At 38.5% G+C, this 22,466-nt stretch overlaps 1 protein-coding gene across 1 annotated transcript in view; it reads left to right on the forward strand.

Moving 5' to 3' along the window:
• Positions 1 to 14,413, forward strand: part of LOC140239926 (protein unc-45 homolog B-like) — a 41,333-nt gene extending 26,920 nt beyond the window's left edge. Inside the window, exons 17-18 of the mRNA XM_072319744.1 lie at positions 8,675 to 8,821; positions 14,014 to 14,413. Of these exons, the coding sequence (XP_072175845.1) occupies positions 8,675 to 8,821; positions 14,014 to 14,268 (402 nt within the window). The 3' untranslated portion in view covers positions 14,269 to 14,413. The remainder of the gene's footprint in view (positions 1 to 8,674; positions 8,822 to 14,013) is intronic.
• Positions 14,414 to 22,466: the final 8,053 nt, after the last annotated feature.

Raw genomic sequence — 22,466 nt, forward strand, 5'->3', positions numbered from 1 at the left:
TTAGGTTTAGTTTGCGGTGGGGATTAGGATTAGGGTTACGGTCATGTTTGTGGGTAGAATTTTATGTTTGGCTTTTGATGGCATGCAGATATTTCATGGGAGCAGTTGTTGGAGGAGCAAATGTCATGAAACCAGTGATGTGCTGTTGCTACTGCTGAAAATTTGTATCCATTATAAATCTTGTTAAGTATTTGAATCATTAATTGATTCATTGATTGGTCATTTGATTGATAGATTACCTGTCAGAATGCTTTATCAACGCACATTGTGAGGTTTTGTTATAATTAAGGTTCAAAAGCTGAGTAAAACAGCATTTAGAGATGAACCCATTGAGGATAAATCCCCAGTATTGTAAACACTTGGGCAAGTGTCTATTGGAAATGTGTATTGTAGTAAAATCAGCCCATCCTCAACGGGTTAAATCAGTGTATTGCTTAATTCCTAAATTGTGAGCAGGGTTTATGGAAGAGTGGAATGTGTAGAAATCATCAATGGTAATAAACAAATTCTTGAGTCATGGCTATTTGATTCTAAGTTTGGCAAATGACTGTTATGAAACCACTGACTATAAATTCATCATGTGATGATATATCATTCAGTCACTGTAGTTAATGAGCTTTTTTTTTTTTTTTTTTTTACAGTTCTCTGTAGCAACACAGCATTTAAAAAAGAGTGAGCAGAGAAACAAATTTACCTGCCCTAAGACTTTAACATGGTTTGAATTCCCCGCCCCCAGTTTCTACTCCCCTTCCCTAATTTCTTGGCATATTGGAAAGACTTTGTCCGAAATCAACCCCCTCCATCTCTGCACCCACTTTACATACTTGCCCTTTCCCACCCCACCCCTATGAATGTAGCTCGAAGAAGATTCTGGCAAACTGGGCATTATTTTTTGTGAACTTTGTGCCAGTATTAAATGTACAATACGAGCCCAGTATTCTTGCATTAATCTGAGTGGCTGTATTGGGAATTGTGTGGGAAGATTGTCTTTCCGCCATGCCATAATTTGCAGCGATGCATTATGGGTGACAGATTCTTGCTGGGGTGCGAGTCGTAACTCAACTGGTCATTGCTCATCTGGGATTGCCAAAGTGTTTTATTGTCTTCTTTTTTCTTTCTTTGCATTCCTAATAATGCAAATAGCATACCAAATGCATAATGCAGCATCCAGCTAACACACTTGTTAGTATGTGGGACTGTGTAGGATGTTGACCGAAGATAAAAACAAAACAAGAACTGCACTGGGTAGGTATCTGGATCATGATGAATGCATGTTGACTGTGAAATTGTGAGGGCTGCATTATGGTGTTCAGAGATTCCCCATAGCAATGGTGATTGTGCTTGAAGCGCTGATGTAGAATTCCAAAGCTGCTGCAATGGAGGAATAGAAAAAGAGTGGCATGGAAATATCTGATTTGAAGTCAGATTCAAGAACTTTACGATGCAGGATTTGAATTTTTGATCTGTGTGCTAGCCAGAGGGAGGTGAAATGAATTATACACGAATCTAAAGAATTTTTAGAAATCTTGCAAGAAATTTGAGGAATCTGAGTAAAAATTGCTGTGAAATTTTGCAATAGTTGTACTACCCAGTTATCTAGTCATGTCCTGTACTGTAAGTGATAATATTTTTGCGTGATTGATTTTTTATTTTATTATTTTTTTTTTTTGTGCCTCAAAAATGTGCACGTTCTTGAATGAATTGTCAACCCATTCTAAATGCTCACAGAATATAAAATTTTTGCGGGGTTTAGAATTCGTGCTGGCCAGAAGAAGTGTGAAATACGCGAAAATTAACGTCCAGTGAAAATTTCTGTGTCTGCAGTATCTTGATTCCTTTGAGATCTGTACCTCTGTGGAATATTAGGTGTTACATATTACCATACATTGTAGAATAGCATATAGAGCAGTTGAGAGTAGAGTCCTAGATTTTCCTTATACCATCCGCATTTATAAAGATGTCCTTCTCTTCCGCCCATGTTAAAACAAGTGAGGTACGGTATCATCAGGTCTGTAGATTTCGTCACCGCTATCTCACACTTTCATTTTTCCGCTTGAGACATTTATGTGTGTGTCTGCCCCAATTATAAACTCCTGCCATTGTTTGAAGTTACTATTAAAACATATGGGTGTTGATGCAATGCTGTATTATAAGTGGTGTGGGAGAATCGGTCAGCATCAAGCTATTGACCTGTACCAGCGCTTGTATTGCGATCACAGATTTGGAGTTCCTCACTGCCGTGCATGTGGAGCAAAGGAGCGTTCTGTTGGCTCTCACAGGCATTTCACTTAACCTCGATCATTGAGGAGTGCAGGAAACTAATTGCTTTTGGACCGCCATTAAACTTTTTCTTGGGGGCTCGCGGGCAAAAATTTCCCAAGACGGTTGATATCAGCCCGGAGGGAGATCAATGCCAGGCTTCCTTCTCTCCGTGAGAGAAAATATTGAGAAAAGCCAAGTTTTGAGATTCTCCAAAGTCAATATTAATGGAATCCTGCGGACATGCTATCTCTCTTCCGTTTTTTTATTCCCCCTTTTTTTTTTCGGTGCGGCAGAGAGGAAGAGTTGTTTGCGGATGCTTTCAAGGTGGATGTTTTGCTTTTCAGGATGCATTTGGTTTTAACTGAACACACACCACAGAAAGGTGAAGAAATTTGATAGTAATGTAGGAAATGTTATTCCGACCGACTTCATGAGTAAGGCAATCAGCCTGCACTGTGAAATAGCACACTCAGTCATCCCAGTGACTTAGCTGGTGATATTTTACAGACGGGTTTTCCCAAATTAATGATGGCTTTTTGACTGAATCCCTTGATTTTTCTGACTAATGTAAGAAGTGCTAAGGAGGTTGTATTATAAAACATCCCACACAAGGACTAAGTTATTTGATCCACTGCTTTATAAGAAATTAGAATCTTGCTCATCTATAAGATCCAGTTGGTATTTCAATGCAAGTAAAGATGCTAATACGCAGAGTTGCCAAGTCTCGCTGATTCTGCACGAGGCTTCATGAAAACTTCAGTATTTCTTATAAAAGAATATGACAAATTCCCTGATTCAGAAATCATACTTCTGCCCCAATAAGATGATTTCAAAATGGCAAGTATTTTCCCGATCGTTCTTCTGAATCTCTCTAATTTTGATCTAGGTTAATGTTGGCAGCCCTGGCCTGTATCCTTCGACCATTTACTGTATTTATGTGATTGCAAGGTTTGATTTTCATGAATTTTGTGAATCACAGTTGGAACGCAAATTTAACAACATGCGATAAATGTCGCCATGCGCTGGGGTAATAGTGCATTTATGATAGCCTCGGTGTCAATTCTTGAAAACATCTCGCAAAAAAGAAAAAAATGTTTGTGACCTCCTCAAAATCTAGATGCCTTTTCCGCCTTCAGAATAGTGCAGTGCTGCCTAAAGGGTTGGCATCCCTGCGCTGTAGGTTTTAAAAGTGGCAGTGTTTTCAGCCAATATCAGGTAACCATCTTTATAAGGCATAGTTATGGAATCAGAGTTTGATGTAAAATTTCAGAAAAGTACAAGGAAAGGGAAACAGAAATGTAAATGATAAAGGTCATAACATGATTCTGATAAAGGATGCCTTGGTTAATAAACATTACAGCATTTTGAAATTGTGTCGTCTGTAGTAGCTACACAGAAATTGAGTTGCTTGATTGGTCTGTGTGAGTAGGTGTATGTGTGGGTGTGCGATTTAAGTATCTATGGATAACCCTGTGTGAGTAGGTGTATGTGTGGTTGTGCGATTTAAGTATCTATGAATAACCCTGGGGTAATGATCATGAGTTCTGTTATCAGCCCTCATCCCCGCAGGTGGCCTTACAAAAAAAAAAAAAAAAAAGCGTTGGGGCGGTGGAGTAGGTTTTTTAGCTCACCTGAGCTGATGGGCTCAAGTGAGCATTTGTGGTCACTCACCGTCAGGTGTCCGTTTGCATTGTGTTTTGCGCAGCTGCTTGCATCATCTGTCCTCCGTCATGTGTAAACTTTTTTCACATAATTTCATCTTCTTTTAAAGGAAACCGAAATCCAAAGAGAAATGTAGATTTTAGTGAGAACAGCGACATTAGTAGAACACATCAGTAAAAGTTTGAGGAAAATCGGACAATTGATGCAAAAGTTTTAATTTTTAACGTTTTGGTGTTGGAACCACTGGATGAGGAGACTACTAGAGGTTATGATATCATGTGTGGACAACAATATTAAAAAGAAAATATAAAGGGAATTTCACAAAAATTCACTTTTCTAGCATAATGAAAGAGCACTTGACTAACTGCTTTCAGAAAGAAGGGGGAATAATTGCTACCCTTATCATAAAATATTATGTCAGTATCAAGTTGGTGGAATGTGTAATTTTCATGAAAAAAAAGAATTTTTGTGAAATTCCCTAGTATTTCTTTGTATTGTTGTCCACACATGACATCATAACCTCTAGTAGTCTCCTCATCCAGGGGTTCCAACATCAAAACAGTAAAAATTCTTAACTTTTGCATCGATTGTCCAATTTTCCTCAGACTTTCACTGATGTGTTCTACTAATGTTGCTGCTTCACTCCATCCATATTTCTCTATGGGTTTTTGTTTCCTTTAAAGGGATGGTATAGTTTTAGTTGAGATGGGGCTTCAAGTTTCCAACTTTATTTTGAGATAATGAGAAACCTCTTATGAAATATGATAGAGCATGCAATTCTAAGAGGGATTCAGAGTTTATTTGATGAAAATTGGTTTTGAAATGGCTGAGATATCCAAAACAAAGGGATCGTAATAAAAAGTAGGAACCACTTTTTATTAGGACACTTTGTTTTAATGTTTGTTTTTTGGATATGTTAGCCATTTCAAAACCAATTTTCATCAAATAAAACTTTGAATTCCTCTTAAAATTGTATGCTCTGCCATTTCATATATATGATTTCTTAGTATCTCGTATCTCGCAAAATAGTCAAAAGCTCAACCCTCATCTCAACTGATACTACATGCTTGTATGCCATCCCTTTAAAACTGATGGCTGATATTAAGCCTTCATGCAAATTGTGTGGTTAATTCTGTAAGTTGCTTATTTCAGCTTTGATTTTCATGAACTTCTGTCATTGTTTATTTTACTTCACTCCCTCATCTAACAAAAACCCCGTTTACAGTGCGGGGCTGGGCCGAGCCGCGGCCGAGCCGCGGCCGAGCCCAGCCTCAATTGCGAGGCCGGGCCCCGCAATTTTGTCCGTTTACACTGCCGGGCTCGGCCGCGCTTTTGATTCAAACCTTTCAATATATTGTCGTAGTGGCGCTCTGCTTGTAAACAAACGCAATTTGGTATTGTCTGGTTTTCAGACCCTTTGCCAAATGAATTCCGTGGCGACGAATTCGCCGTTCAGGCAAAGGCCTTTGCCGAAGGAAAAAATGCTTTGCAGGACAAAACCACCTAAACTATACTGGTTTGCGACGTTGAGGGGGTTAATATCCTGAACAGCGAAATAGTACAGGCAGAGGGTTTGGAAGCCAGACTAAAACTGGGCGCGCATGTGGCCCAGTTTGCGTTTACACTGAGAAAAGGCCGGGCTCGGCCGCGGCTTTGCCAAGGCCGAGACCACCTCCAGAGCGAGGCCAAATGCGAGGCCAATTTTGGCCTCGCATTTGGCCTTTTGCGCGTTTACACTGAAATGAAGGTGGCCTTGGCCGTGGCCGAGCCGCGGCCGAGCCTTGCACTGCAAACGGGGTCAAAGTCAGTTTGATTGGGGCACGGCATGGCACTATGATATCTCTCCCATGCCCCCCCCCCCCCCCCCCCTCCTCCTGCTCACTTGGAGCTATTTTTATTCATGGATGAATTGACTATTTGATCGAATTAAATCCTTTGGCTCTTATTTTAGCCTTTTTTCCAGCTAAATTCTCACTTCTGGCCTTCTTGGGAATTCACATTGTAGATGTACCATTCAATAAATTGAACTCTCGTAAGCAACAAAACAAACTAAGGCATCTGTGTCTATGTGTGTGTGTGTCTGTCTGTCTGTCAAAGTCGTGGAGTTTTTGAAGCATAAATAGAAAAGTCTTGGAAATTGATGAAGTCACAATAATAGATAAGCAAAGAAACTAAATTGGTTTGAAGGAGAGCTGTGTGTTCATTTTTCTTTGTATGGCATTCTTTGTGTGTGTATTTCAAGAGTTTTACCTCACTCACTTACGCCTGTTCAATGACTTTCGCTCACGTTCAAATGTTGAAAGTGCAGTATCTGATCAGTTTGCGATAGTCCTACTACATGCATGTGTGGGTCTGCAGAGATGGAGGCAGATAAGTCTGCCGTTCCTGGCCATGCAGTCGACAGGAAGATTTGAATGCCCAGATTGAAAAAAGATCTGTGAAGTACTAGCCCACGTACTCTCGCAAAAGGACGAATACGGGAGGATTCTTAACTTTGATATTTAACAAAAACCTTTATCACTGATCGGTTCAACCTGAATGTAGTTTTCTTTTTGTCTCCTAGACATTTTTATTTTTACCATTGAAAAAATTAGATGGCAGAAGAGGCAGATAAGTAGATGGATAGATAGATGGATAGATATAGAGAGAGGTAGGACCCAAAGATAAGAGTGAAATATTCAGAAAAGAGATGATGATATTGAGAAAAGTAAGATAGACAGACAGTATCATAAAGAGAAGACTACTTTGTTGAAAAGTTTGGACTTCATTATTTTAACTAAGATCTTATGAGTTTGGCATGAATTGCTTGTCAAGTTCATGAGAGTCAATTATTTTGAGAAAAAAAAAAGGGGCAACAAACACAACTTTTGCTTTCTTGCCGTGATGCAAGCTGTATAAGGTATCCCCATAAGATTCCATTTAAATGAGAAACACAAGTGCATCTTTTGATCCAATATCACTGGAAACTACATACAGATTTATTAATGGAGAGAAAATCCCGCAACACTACTCAAGATTAAAATCCTTGGGACTTAGCTTACTTCTTACTTCTTCTTCTTTTTTGTTTTTTGTTTTTGCTGGTGGCATCATCAAGGAGAACTGTCTTTATTTATCTGTTGCTCTCACTGGCACAGCTCTTTTCATCAATCTTCTAGTTTCTGGATTAAGGCATTGTGAAATAAATGAAATTCCCTTTTTTGTTTCTCTAAATTTCCTTCATTCCCCCCTTTCATGTCCCCTGTTGCCTCTGACCTTCAACCTGGTTAGCATCCCCCCACTCTCCCCTCCCCCTCCCCACGCCTCTTCATCAAGATGCATCCATCTAACCACCAATTGAGTCCCAATGATCCACTTCAAAGGCCATTAAGCGCGGAGACGCTTCTCCGCTGCTGACCCGTCTCGCTCCTCCGAAAGCCTCTCACAGATTCTATCAGGGCTGGGGCTAAGTGCTAATGAAGGACTATTTAGTCGCATTTGGCGAATTACAAGCTGTGACTCAAGTGCCGGGTAGGTGTTGGCGCTGACTTGCACTGTGTTGCGTGCACAATTGGCGCTGCTCTAGCCAGCAATTCAAATGGGAGAGGCGGAGTTTTTGTGATGATGAGTGTTGTTTGATTTGATCTTGCTATATGTGTGGCCTCTTAAAGGTACATATGTCCACTTTTCTGTTTTTTTTTTATTATCACACCAGAAATGACCACTATGTTAAAGCTTTTGTGTGTGCTTTTTTAAAGTTTTTTTTTTTTTTTCAAGTTTTGCATGGGTTCATTCCAGTTGAGAAGGTCAACTTTCTCAAAGGTTCAAACATAATTCAAATGTTTTACCCTGCAGTGTATCGACTGCGGTCACATTGTATTTGTTTCTTTTTTTAGATTCCATTGCCTTGGCTTAGACAGATAATTTCTCTTGCTCTTCATTGAATAAATTTTTATAAAAGCGATTTTAAAAATGTGTTCTTTTGTGTTGATTCTCTCTTATATGAAAGGATCATTTCCAGCCATCATGCACAAGAAGTGCCCCAAACAACACGACATGGTGACTCACTATACTTGAGTAGACTCTTGTTAAACTTCAAAGCCCCTGTAGCTCAGGGGTAGCAGTCCTACGTATTCTATCTCTGGTGCTTATTTGTGTGTGTGTGTGTGTGTGTGTGTGTGTGTGTGTGTGCGTGAATTAGACATGTTCAGTTTTGATGTGTTACATATCATTTCAAAGTTGAGCATCCCTTTAATTCAGAATTCTTGAGGCAGGGTCATGTGTTGTGTGTGAAACAGAATGTATCATACTTCACAGGCACAGGCTTGTGTGGGGGTATATTGGAACACCTTATGTCAGGCTGAAATGGAATAAAATGGTCATGGACACTATCGTAGATGACTCGTCAGGATCTAGTTTTGGTGCATGCTAAATTTCCAAGCCATTTTGAAAAGACACTTTTCAAGTAATACTGGAATACCAGAAACAGTCGCATGCGTGAACCTTACGTGAACTGTAGCCAACAGCCTTTTCCCCAATCTATGAAACTTCAGCGAATTGTCACTGGCATTCAGTGCATGGTGTAGACAGAACTATTCATGTGCATTGTGCTTTTGTGAATCTTGGCTCCTCGCAAAATTTAAGAAAGTTTCATGGTCGCAAAAATGTCTGGTTTTACAGTAATCTTTTCTTTTTCTCCTTTTATGGAATATTTAGGAATGTCGAATTACAGCATCATTCTCTTCCCATTCTCCTCAAATCTTTCCTCGTTTAGGCCTTTGAACTCCACCTCGGCGACAATGACCGGGTCAAACTCCTTGTCCTGTTCTGTGGCGAGGAAGACCCGAGCCTGGTGAAAGCCGCGGCTGGAACTCTCGCGATACTCTCCTCGCACGAAGAAATCTGCAGCAAAATACTGAAAGTGAGTACTGTGGAGAATGTTCGGAGTGAGTTGTGCTTGTCCACGTGTTCATGTTTATACATGCATCTACAGCGTCTTTTCTATAATGTATTTAATGTTTGTGTGTATGTTGCACAGTCTATGCAATGGATGTGCATGTCCTGCATTTTTTAGCAATTTCAATTTGAAAACATCAATCTTTTTTTTTTTCTTGTAGGTTATGAAATAATGACTATTACAAATCTATTGAACTGTGCTGTTACAATAATTTTTTATTAAACTTTGTCAAATTTTTTTAAAGCATTATACTTATGAAGCATGAATGTTTTCACATTTGTTTGAAAAAAGAATTAAGCAAAATGAAAACATTTGATGATTGTTTTATTCACATAAATGCGAAGACAGTTGTCACAGCTTTGTTGAGAAGACTCAAGAGTTTGACCTTTGTCAATAGTCCCAATTATGGGAGGCCGTAAATGGAGTCATTTGTATTCGGCACGAAGTCCAACATATGGGGCTTACACATCACTTCGTAACTTGCACACGCCTAATTACTAACAAGCCCCGGCTGCATAATCGGTACCTTTAAAAATGCATTCATTGGAGGATGAGCTGTAGTGCAAGTCACTGAAATGGTTGATTTTATGTGATAAACATGTAGCACGGATTTATTTGCACGAAAGTGAACAACAGCATATTTCAACATGGGCTTTCATACATCTTCATACACATAGTACCGTATGCTTGATGTATTGAGTGAAATGTTAGATAATAATCATTGTAAATTTTTTGTCACACAATCACTGCATTTTTTTTTTTTTTGGCATCATATACAAAATTTTCATTTTGTTATCAATATACGTGCAACTAAAAAAATGTGTCTGGTTTTAATGTCAAAGAGTAAAGATACTGTGTTTTTACATGGTACCTTGATACTGTTGTACATCTAAAGCTGTGTTCCCTTTTATTTGAGTCTACATGAAGCAAGTATTGCTCAATCACCACATACTTACTACAATATATTTTGGTATGTGGAGAGTGCTCATGAGTAATGCATATATCGTCAATGATGGCTTTAGGGATGGTATAGTATTGGTGGAGAGGAGGATTGGACTTTTAACTTTTTGTGAGATACCACGAAACCACTTAAGAAATAATACAGAGCATACCATTCTAAGAGGAATTCAAAGTTTAGTAGATGAAAATCGGTTTTGGAATGGCTGAGACATCCAAAAACAAAGTAAAACAAAGCAATCGTAATAAAAGTTGGGTCCCACCTTGTATTAGGATTGCTCTATTTTGGATATCTTGGCCATTTCAAAACCAGTTTTCATCAAATAAATGTTGAATCCCTCTTGGAACTTAATGCTCTTTCATATTCTTTTAAAAGTTTCTCATTATCTCACCAACAAATGTTAGAAACCTGAAGTTAGGTCATAACAAATTTAACCATATGATCCCTTTAAGTACATGTAGGTAGAGGTTCTAAATATCTTACTTAATTGACATGATGTTCACAGATTTTTGGGCAGACTCTGAAATCCCCATGGCTTTGCAAAGTATCCCCCAAGAGTTAAAGTTGCCAGTAAAGAAAAAAAGGCAAATATTTTTTTCAACCTTCCCCTTCAAATCAGAACAGCAATTTGCAAAGGGTTTTAGAGCCATGTGGCCATGTGGCCATGTTCCTTATTTTTGTTTAGTACCAGGTATCTGATCACTGATTTTCTAGGACATGCATGATTTGACTGCAATGAGAAAAGCTACAATTCTACACTTGAAAGGAATGAAAGATATAGACCTTCAAAAGATTCTGTGTCGGGTATTAAGAAGAGTCATGAGACACGTCTCTGTGATTATTGCAACATGAAATGCCGAGTAAGTCACCTGTGCCGAACACTTTTGAGGAGCAAAGATGCTCATCTATTTCCTGGTTGATTGGTAGTTTTGGGCTGTGTAGAAACAGGAGAAGTTGCTGCTGTATCCCAAGCATCTTTGGAGATAACAAGGAGGGCTATACTTGGTGTATAAACTGCACTCTATCTGCATGTATCTTCCGATTGTTTGACTTGCCATCATGAACGCAACACAAATCAAAGCTACCCAGTGCACAGCGATCAGGTTTGGATCCCTGCCCGTGTTACGCTGTTTACCTGGACGGAGGATTTACAACCTTGAACCCGTGCTAGGGTTACTGATGAATTTCTGATTGGGTTACCTACATTGCCCCATCAATCAGTCCCGATGTCATGCATTCATTCTCACCCCCCGGGATGAGGGAGTGTCCGATTTTAGAAACCAGACCGTGGCTTCATTAAAACAACGGCCGCCACTTTTCTAGGGTTTCGCGGAATGTCCACTGCCGGGATGGATTCAATTAGATCATTGGAAGTTAAAACTAATCCGCGGGGAATCAAGTTGAAGAGGACACAAGTGAGAAAGATGAGTTTTGTTGAGGAATTGGAGATTAGGGCATATTGGCTGTAGTGGTTAGCGGTATTGAATTATTGATAGACAGGGGGCAGATACAGGTGAAAAGTGGAAGGAGGTCGATGATGGCAGCTCGCAAACTTCAAATCTTGCTTTTGATTGTGACGTGAGGTTTAATCACGTCTGTAGATCTATCTAAATTGCACCAACTCAAACTGATGAAATGAGAAACACTGTGGGAAACTACCTTTCCCCTCTCAAGGACCCACATATTTGAACTCTTAATATATTGTATGTGTAATGATTGTGGGGAAAATGTTGTGCCTTAAAATGTGACAGCTGAAATAAAATACTAGAAACCTGTTTTTTTTTTTTTTTTTTGTCAGGAGCAATAAGAATGTTGATATTATGACATTCTTTATTTTTATTTTATGTGTGTGTGTGTGTGTGTGTGTGTGTATGTGTGTATGTGACAGGTCATTTTATGATGGTGAAAGTAAACATAATTTGTGATTCTAAATGTGTTGTATGATTGTATGTTAGCTGGCATTCCATTCACTTTAAGGACATCACGAAAGCCTACCCAGTGCGTGTGATGTATGGGGGAGTAATAGAATCTTCTGAGATGGTTTTACACACTTTATATCACAAGTAGATATGAAGTTAGATTAGACCAGCTGTTGCACAAACATTCACCAGGAAACTTTATCATTCTCAAAGCGAGCGTTTTGCATTTTCTTCTGCAGGCACTGATACATGTACCGCTAATCAGATTGAAACGTGAGCCCCACGACTCGGGGGTGACTTAATAGTCCAGTCATTCCCAAGTGTGGAGTTGCCTGAGGAGAGAGTGTAAACTCCATGTTTACCTTCCCAGGACCTCAGAGGATCTCAGATTGCTGTTGGCACTGTGTACAAACAGCTTGCCAATCAAGATGACAAAGTTAATGGCTCATGAGGGATTATGGCTTCTGGGGGTCTAACTTGCTCATGATTTCAGATTATTTGAACACTTTATCACATGCATATTTTCTATTGCTTTCAAAACTTTGCTTCCTCTTTCTGTCAATTGTGTCTCATGTGTCAGTTTGCCACATGTTCAGTTCATGCAATTTTCCCATTTCTATCATCATGGCAAATAAAACTGAAGAGCTTCTCATTCAACCTCAAAATGTTCCAAGTAAAAAGAAAAATAAAGAAGAAGCATATATATACAAACAGAATGAAAGTATTGACATGAATACAACTGTACTTGTAAAGGAGTGATCAGGTACATGTACCTAGTACTGATGAGTGTGAAAATTGATATGGACCACCACATAGAGCAGTGGCAGATCCAGAGCGGGGCGCACTAGGCATCACACCCCCTCTTTATTTTTTGTTAAAAACAAAAGCAATAAAAAGAAAAAAAAAATGAGGGAGGGCGCATTAGCCCCCTTTAATTGTGTAAAGGCGCCTCCCCTTTACGGAATTTCTGGATCTGCCCCTGTAGACGAAATGTGTGTAATGAAGGCAAGCTTTTAGTTTAGGCTCCCTTGAATTTGCACAGTTTGTTGGTTTGTTTGTTTCATTTCCATCCGAGAAGATGGCTGCATATTCAGCTGCGCTATAGCTGGTCTTCCATGGGGCCCAGTTGGATTTGAGGCGGGACAACTTCATTGGGTTAAACACCCGCTCTTTGCAATGAATGAATGAAGCGGGATCTTTTACATGCATGAGTTGTGACTCTCTCATACACAGGACCTCCATTTAATGTCCTATCTGAGGGACATAGTGTTTTGCCTCTTACTACAGTGGATGGTATGTTTACACACAACATAGCTCAGCTAGACTGGGGAATTGAACCAGGGCCATTGGATTGAAAAGCAGATGTTGCAACCCTCTGAGCAGTATCTCTGGCTAGTATGAAATCCCATCATCCATGGCTCTCGAGCAATGGTTACAAAATGTCCCGTGGATGTTGCTTTGAGGGCTAAGGCGGATTTTTTTAGCATCATGGTTGTAAAAGTTGTCAAAAGACCTCCACCTACGTGTGCCTGCATATACCTACACCTCCTTGCATATGTACACACACATAGGCACACATACACACTAACCTACATCCTCAAGCAAATGCAACCAACCCCTTTGTCTTCTTAGTCTGAGTTTGAGTTTGAGTTTATTTTATTTCACCACGGGCCACTCACTTCAGCCAATGGCTGTTCTTCTGTGAGGCCTTGTAGTTTAAAAACCATACAATTACAAAATACAAAATTTTATTCATAGTATAGGAAAGGAAAAAAAAAACCACCCCAAAACAAAGAAACAAACAAACGCACAGAAGCAAAACATACAAAATCATGCATATTATATAAAGAATATTGACACGTCAGGATCGCCCTGTCACCATTAAGATAATGAAACCACTCGGTCTACTCTCATAGAAAGGAATAAACTTTCAAAAAGAAATGATTTTTCTATCAGATATGAGGGAAAAAAAAAGATACAACCTGTTGCATTTCAACCCTGCATGTAAAAGCTATAGAAATGAGCTTGTGTTTGGACTCAATTTTATGTGGCTGCTAAAAAAGGCACTGTACTGCTTATGATCAAGCTACCATTGCAATTGGTGGCTTTATGCACCCTCCAAAGGAGCAGACAATGTAGATTAAGTGCCTTGCTCAAGGGCACAATTCTTGCTGCTAGGGGACTGGAGAATAACATGTTCATATCTATTTTTGCAATATAAATGCATTTTTTTTATCATGTATCATGCTTTAATCCCATTCTAAATCCCGGAAATGCAGGTGAAAGCCTGGCTTGAGATCATGCAGGTTCTCTGCGTCTCGCCGGACAAGGATATTCAGCTGCGAGGCATGCACATCCTGGCCAGTATAGTCGAGAGTAGCAAGGAGAATGCGGAGAAGGTCGTGGATACAAACCTCTTGGAGGTGTTGATGGCGCTGTCCAAGGGAGGGTCAGAGGTCGATGCAAGGGTCAAGGCGAGGGCCGACGAAGCCCTGGACCAGGCCCGGGAACACAAGCTCATCCAGAAGGCATAGAGTTGGACCGGAACCTTGGAGCCGGACTCCACAGGTTCTTGAATGGCCTGGAACTTGTGGGCAAATGGAACCTTGTTTGGAATGATAGCCTACAATCATAACACCATTGATTTTTACTTGTATTCTCATATTGAAAAGATTCTGTATCACGATGGTATAGTAATAATGATCATGACATATCAGTAATAATATGTACTTATTATCAAAAGAGGACTTATTTTATTGCATAACATAACCAATTGAAGAATCGGTATTAAACAAATTTAGCGATTGAAAGGTCTTAAAACATTCTGCCACTGACACAATGAATTCTATATGAATATCAAAGGGGTCAAACGAAAGGGAATATTTAAAGGGGAAGTTCCCCCAGATGTACGTCATGTGGATTGAGTGAATGCAACAAATTTAGTAGAACATATCAGTGAAAGTTCAAGAAAAATTGGATAATCCATTGAAAAGTTATGAATTTTTGAAGTTTTAGTGCTGCTACGGCTGAATGAGAACGCTACGACAGTTGGTGACATCACAGGAAAACAATGATAAAGAAAATACAAAGAGATTTCTGCAGAATTTCCTTTTTCTACCATAATGAAAGAGCAATTGACTTACCTATTGAAAAAAGCAGCGAGGAATAAAATTGCCCTTGATATATGTCATCAACCAATCAAATGAATGTGTACTTTTCATTACAAAAACTCACATTTTGTTAAATTTCGTAATATCTTCTTTATATTGTTTTGTAGTGATGTCACAAGATACTTCTCATCCAGCTGTAGCAGCACTAAAACTTTAAAAATTCATGACTTTTGAATGGATTATCCAATTATGCTCCAACATTCACTGATGTGTTCCATTAATATTGATGGATTCACTCAATCCACATGTATTCTTTGGGAAACTTCTCCTGAAATGTACAGTATGAACAAATTACAATATGAAGTAAAACTTGTTAGGGAAAAACAAAAGATAGAACTCCAAATCACAGAAATACTATAAAAGTGGATATTTTCGCGCAACTAATTTTTTGTGGCTCTCGGCTGTGTAAGAGGAGTTTTGTGTGTTTTTAATTCCATGGAATCAATATATCAACTACTGGAACACATGGCAAGCAGAAATATTTGTGTGCTTTTAGTTGTGCGCTAGTTTCTGGTTGCGTGAAAATTTCAACACCGCAAAAATTTCCACCCTTAAAGTATGGTTTTCTGGTCTTGCTCTGTTAATTCACCTCCAGGCAGATCTTCCCAGTTGTAGCTAGTTGTGTCTTTCCTTTGTTCTGAGGAGTATCCTTACCTGCTCAGCACCACTGCATAGGAGGATGAATAGGCCCTTAAGACACTTGAGAAACGTATCAACGTTGCACGCAATTTCTTGTCCATGACAATTTAAAAGTAGCAATATGTTGTCAGATTAAACCTGCGAGCAAAATCCACAGCAGCGCTAATGAGAGGCTGTATGTAGAGAGTTAGGTAATCAGTGTGGGAGACTGTAATTATTTGTGTTTGCGTCATAGTATAAGTGATGCTTCAGAGAGAGTGGTGCTTCTGAAATAATGATTTCTCGTTTGGAATTCTTTCGGAAATAAAGCCTTCTCCATTTTGTGTGGAAGAATATTGGATATTTCACAATTATGCAAGTGAGTATACATGTACTTTTGCAACCTTCTCCACTGCCTTGTACTTGGGTGAAGAGGATGTATGGCATTCATGGATCAGCAAAGTTTGAAATTTTGTTGAAATGATCAGAACAATGATGGCATTTTTCTTTGTCTCTCCCACTTGTCTCTTGAATCATGGAGACTCTTTGTGTATCTTTCAGAAATGTCCAAACCATTTTATATATATTTTCTTTTTCCCTGGAAGAATCCTCACTTATCCGAGCTGTGATTACAACAATACTACAATGAAATAGTTGCTTTGTTATATCACTTTTTCTATCATGCCATAGTGCCCAAAGCATGATACATCTCTCTTGAAATGTTCTGTGTATTCTATTAATCTATTGTTCCACACTCTATTTTGTAATATGACATAGTAACTGTGGACATTTATTTCTTACGTAATCGTGCCATCCCCCCCCCCCCATTTCCATTGAAGGGTATACATAACTATTTTTCATTGTCCAGCTGTATTTGAATATGGCTCTACAGAGCCAAAGAAATCCTTAATTGCATGAAAGTTTATTTGGACAAAGTTTGACAATGTTTCCTTTTTTTCTTGTTACACTTGAAAACTATGTCTTCATTGATCAATCTCTAAGTATGACATCCATAGACTTTTTTTATCCCAATATACATGTATGTTGCAATTTTATGGATTTTCCCCTCTGTCATACATTTGTAATGATATTTAAATGTATGTTTACCTGTATTCTGTCAGAGAGTACTGCAAACTTTCAGAGATGGAATTGATTAGGGATGCCATGTAGGACACTCATCTTCAATTCACAATGAAAGGAAATTGTTTCTTGTTGCAGGGCTGACTGTTGCATCCCTGTTGAATTATCTTCAGAGCAGTATTTCACTTTTATATTCTAGAAAAAAAACCCCCACCATATCTTGACAACTGAAAGAATAGATCCATATGTATCACAGTCATACTGCTACCTATTCAGAAATATAAGTAATAATGTGATCTTGTATATGAACTGTATATATATTTATCATTTGATATCATGTGCCTTACAATGAAACAGAAGAATGAATGCCTCTTCTATTCAAAGTCAATGGTCATGCAGTCACATATTGTGATGTAGAAATGGCGTTTTCTTGGCCTCATTGTGGAATAAGTCTGTTGTGTTATGATAGCTTTCTATAAGTAGGTGCAGTGCTTTGCCATAATTATGTTTTTTCGTAAAGATTGTTCTTGGTGTTTTTTAGTACTTGGGGGAAAATATTTAATGTTTGGATGCGTCTGTGAAATATGATGAATGTTGGTATGAGCCTAAATGAACACACATAAAGCAATGGTGTGTTAATCTGGAACATTTCATCCAGTATGGTTTATTCTTGCCAGGTTAGTGTTGTTGTGTTTGTTTGTTTTTGGACAAACTTCAACATTGCAGCGGACAACTCTCTGATTTCTCTCTCAGTTCACATACACCATACACCTTTGGCAGCAGTGATTTGAAAAAAAAAAATGTTCAAAATATCATTTATATGTAGGTCTGTTGTATCACAAAACATCCTACAATATAAAATTTTTGCAATAAAGCCTAAAATATAAGGAGATATCAGTATTTTTCTCAATAAACCATAACTGTAGACGATTTAGTTTGGAAGAATTCTTATTACAGGTATAAATATTCAGATTTTGTGTATTTAACAATACTCAACATCTATTAGTATATGGATTCAAATTTTTACAGTGGCTGTTTCTTTTCCTAACTCAAATTTTAGAACTATTTTGAAGCACTAATGCTGGGTTTATGTTTCATCTGCAAATGTTAAGCTATGCCTTTAATCTTGAATGGCTTTCCACTATTTTTCTTTTAGTTATCTATTGATGTGGATTTTTTTTTTTTTTGGTGAAAATGTGAGGATAAACCCAGAGGGTTTGAATAAATCTATTCTCAGTGCATTTTGTTATGCAATAATGTGATGATTAATGTAATTTTATATCTATTCAATACTTGAAAAAATAAATGAGTGCATAGATAAAGATATCTGAGCACCATAAAAAATATTGGTTTGTGATTGTTCAGTGTAGAAGTTCTCAGTGATAGATGTTGAGTCAGTGCACCAAGTGAAAAAAAAAAATAGTCAAAGTCAATCTATTTTCTCAGCCATGTGGGACGCAAGAATATACACTATGTAAATACTATGAGTTGATATGAACACCTGTAAATTTTAGTAACTGTTCATGTTGTTCGACATTTTTACACATCTGTACAATGTCGTCACGGTAATAGAGAGCTTAAGAGCTGAAAATGCTCATGGCATTTCACTGGTGCATGGTTTACGCCTGAATCCTGCTTTATTTGAGGAAATGGATAATGTGGAAAATATCAAAGCGGGTAAAAAAAAAAAAAAGAAGAAGCCCAAATCTGTTTCGTATGTGATTTTTTAATGTTTTAAAATGTACATGTACACTTATATTTCCTTTACATAATATGTTGTTGGATGCACCAGAAATATCTTTATTTGTTTAGTACTCTTTATTCTTTGAAAAATAAATTCGTGTGATATAGCAATTGCATGGATATTTATGTAGATTTTTGGATGATATCAAACACATATTGCCTTCTTAGAAGTGTAAGGTTAGAACGATGGACAATGTGATTATTTGCTTGATATGGTCTACACAAATATACATCGTTTCGGTCAGGCTCGTCCCCCCCCCCCCCCAAGATAGTTCAGCGTCCTTTTTATTACAACTTGCAAGCCCAGTCAGTACATCGTTAGCATACCAAATGAAGGAGTCCTTGAAGCTAGTCAAGATTGTTGATGCACTGTTCCAAAGTGACCTACGAATATGCTGCCAGTAGAGCCTTAAATACGGTTGATCCTTGAGGAACAGAAAATGATAGATTTCCAGTAGGACACAGGCAGAACGAGAGGTAATACGGATGTATTTATGTGTGGCTGTGAGTGGGATACGGGTGAGATGTACGGAGATGAAGATGGTAATACGATATACACTTGGATTTGTCAGACAGCCAGAGAAAGTGAGAGAAATACATAATACAAATACTGATAAAGAGAGGCAGATACATTACAGAATGATGAAGGTATAATCTACGTAGAGATAAAAAAAAAGAAAAGAAAAGAAAATAAGATAAAGGGGAGGGGAGGGACGCACACCCACGCTAGTATTTTCACGGAACTGGATTTATTTGGCAGCAATTCCCCGATGCAAGATAATCAAGACAGGTTGAATGTGAATCACTGAAAGCCAAATTTTAGAGGATCTCGCACGCGCGCACGCGCGCACGCACGCACACAGACACACACACACCTGCTCACACACTGCTATACACGTGCATAAAAAAAAAATGATACGGAAGATGAAATGAGAGCTCCATTACCACGAAATCACGCACAAAAGGAAAGGAATGAGAGGGGAAAAAAAAGAAAACCCAATCCAAAACATCGAAAGTGCCTGTCGCAAGGGCGGAAACATGAAAGAGGTTATTTTCCATTACACTGTGTCGGTCGTTTTCCCGCCGTGACACTGATGCATGGTTTGGCGGCGCTACGACCACACGCCGTTTCCTCTCCGGGACAGTAGAATGAGCGTTTCGGTCGCGCTGCGGCGACGGTGTCAACACGTAGTCGTAAACTGCAATCCGTCAGGAGAAGCGCGAACGTTTCCGCAGGCGCTCTTGGCTGTCCTCCCATGTGAAATTGACGCATTACCATATTATACAGATGCCAAGGTACATGACCCTGTTCGTCGTGATTCCTGCTTAGATTTCAGGCAGAAAACGCTTATCAATCGCTGTAGAATGCTTCCCGTGAGCGAGTGGTGAAGTTATAGCACCGAAGCTATTACACGAACCTTCAACAGGTGAATATACGGGCATGGCTGCTTCATAGCTTGGCATCAAATTGGTTAACACGCGCGGGATGAAGGTTTAAGCGTTGTTGACCGATGTTTTTGTTTTGAAGTACTTGGTCCAACATGAGACCAATGTATCTAGAAAATTTGTAAGAAATGAAGCTACAGAAAATAATCCTGAGGTTGAAATTTGATCGATGTCAGTTGTTTTGCAGCATGCAAAAATATGTAATTAACAAGTGAAAGAAGCTTATATAATCATTACAGTTGTATTATCCCCAAAGCGGACTCATGATGTTCAGTAGTGTAAGAATAAACGAATTTAGAAACGATGTAGTAGTATGGTGGTATGTGTTCATGAATTTCTTAGTGTTTAAAATAGTATAATCTAAAAAAAAAAAAAAAAAAAAAAAAAAAAAAAAAAAAAAAAATTCATGCTCCATTGTTCCATTTTGTCTTTTACCAGGCCCAATAATATCAAACCACAAAGCAATTATGAACATGAAAAATGCTACCCCACTTTCAGAGCGAAAGTAAACCTTCGACTCCCCTCTTAGTGGAGTGTTATTGGTCGATTTCTAAGATGGATGGTTATATTGATATTAACTCGCATTTCAACATTATCATGCACATTAAACAGAGCATCAGTGAATATTCCACCCGATATTAATTTGGAATAGCCAGAAACGCACAAGCCGACTCTAGGTAGTTACGGAAGGTGGATACTTACTAGCGCCGACTATAAGTATTGTGCCTTCCTTTTTTCGTAAAATGATAACATGATTTAAATTCCACAGCAGCAACTTTAGCAAGACTCACAAAGGCAAGCACAATGCCTCCAAACTGAACTCACACAAACCATTTATACTGCACTTGTGACACATACAATGGAGCTGAGCGCAGAGGAGCGGTCCTTATTACAGTTCAATTATTATAATGCCCTCAGAAAGAGTGAAGTTGCGCATTTAGACTGGTCACGCAAAAGCCCTCAGCTAGTCATTTGCTTTGAATTCATATCACCATCTAATTAGAGACACTGTGACTAACGTGGTTGTATACACTATTTTTCTAAATCGTGCATTATATCGGATGCTTTGATGGCGGGACCGCTATTTTTCGTTCGTTCATATTTTTTATTCTACCTCAAATCAAATCAAAATAAATAATATGGGTGTGACAAATCTAAACAAAGCATAACAAAATGACAAAAATAATGAGAAAAAAGTGCAGTTTATACTACATGCATAACAAAATCATTGTAAAACATTTCTGGTTGTCAATAAGGAAGCAGGAGACCGTCAGCATAAGCAAGGCCTGATTGGTTGATGGCCTCATTGGGAATGTAGTTCAGGCTTGCCTCTCACGAAATGTAGTTACTAACAATAGAATATCTTAGTGGGGAAAGAAAGATGTGAATGAGTGCTGTGCGCGTGCTGTAGGTGCGTTAAATGTTTTTGTTTGGGCCATTCCCATATCGAAATGCCATTTACTTCATTACACAGCACTAGACCTTCCTGAATGGTCCAGTTCCGTCCAAATGTTTCAGTATACAGTGTACTTCTTATCATCGCTTTCAAATCATATTAATTTTTGGTCAATCTATGTGCCATGTGCACCGGCACTTTGTTAAAGGGATGATATAATATGGGTTGAGATGAGGATTGGGCTTTAAACTTTTTGCGAGATACCAAGAAACCACTCAGAGCACACCATTTTAAGAGGAATTAAAAGTTTCCTTAAATAAAAGTCGGGTTTAGAATGGCCGAGACGTCCAAATACATAGTAAAACAAAGTGATCTTGATAAAAGGTGGGTCCCACTTTTTTTTTTTTTTTTTTTTTTTTTTTTTTTTTAGTATCGCTTTGTTTTGGATATCTCAACCATTTCAAAACCAATTTTCATCAAAGTGAATCTCTCGTGGAATTTTTCATAAGAGGTTTCTCATTGTCTCAACCTGAATTTAGGTGTCAACCAAAGCTATATACGTCCCCTTTAACATGGCTATATGGAACCGGTGTTATACATCTTGCCACGCATTAGGCAATCAGTGATCAGGGCAAAGCGAATGAATTTATTGTCTTCCTGCACATTTTTGTTTCCTATATGTGACTGAGTCTTCGGTCTCACATGCAGAAGCACTTACCATCTTCTTTGTATATTTACGAATTCGCTCTTAAAGGGATGATACAGTTTTGGTTGAGATGGGGCTTCAGGTTTCCATCGTTTGGTGTTTTTTTTTATGATGCTTTTGTGAGATAATGAGAAACCTCTTATGAAATATGAAAGAGTATATAACTCTAGGAGGAATTCAAAGTTTATTTGATGGAAATTGGTTTTGAAATGGCTGAGATATCCAAAACAAAGCGATCCTATTATAATAAAAGGTAATGGGACCTGCCTTTTATTAGGATAGCTTTCTACTTCTACTTCTATGGTGCTTCTTATCAAAGCCTGTTCAGCAACTGGATGAGGGTTTGTGGTGTGGTGCTTCAGACAGTGGATGCCATTTGTGCTTTGTGCTTGTGCAAGTAAAAAATCTCTGCCATGCTTAATTGGCTTCTATGGCTCTCTTGAACTGCGCAACAGATAGTGGGGCAGATATGTGAAAAAGATGCTCACATCCGGCGGAAAGTATGAAATTTTGCATATAGGGGTATTTTGAGGCGCTGATTTCAAAAATTGCCGGATCCAAGAGATCTGACCA

The sequence above is a fragment of the Diadema setosum genome, chromosome 16 (genome assembly GCF_964275005.1).
Source record: "Diadema setosum chromosome 16, eeDiaSeto1, whole genome shotgun sequence".
NCBI lineage: Eukaryota > Metazoa > Echinodermata > Echinoidea > Diadematoida > Diadematidae > Diadema > Diadema setosum.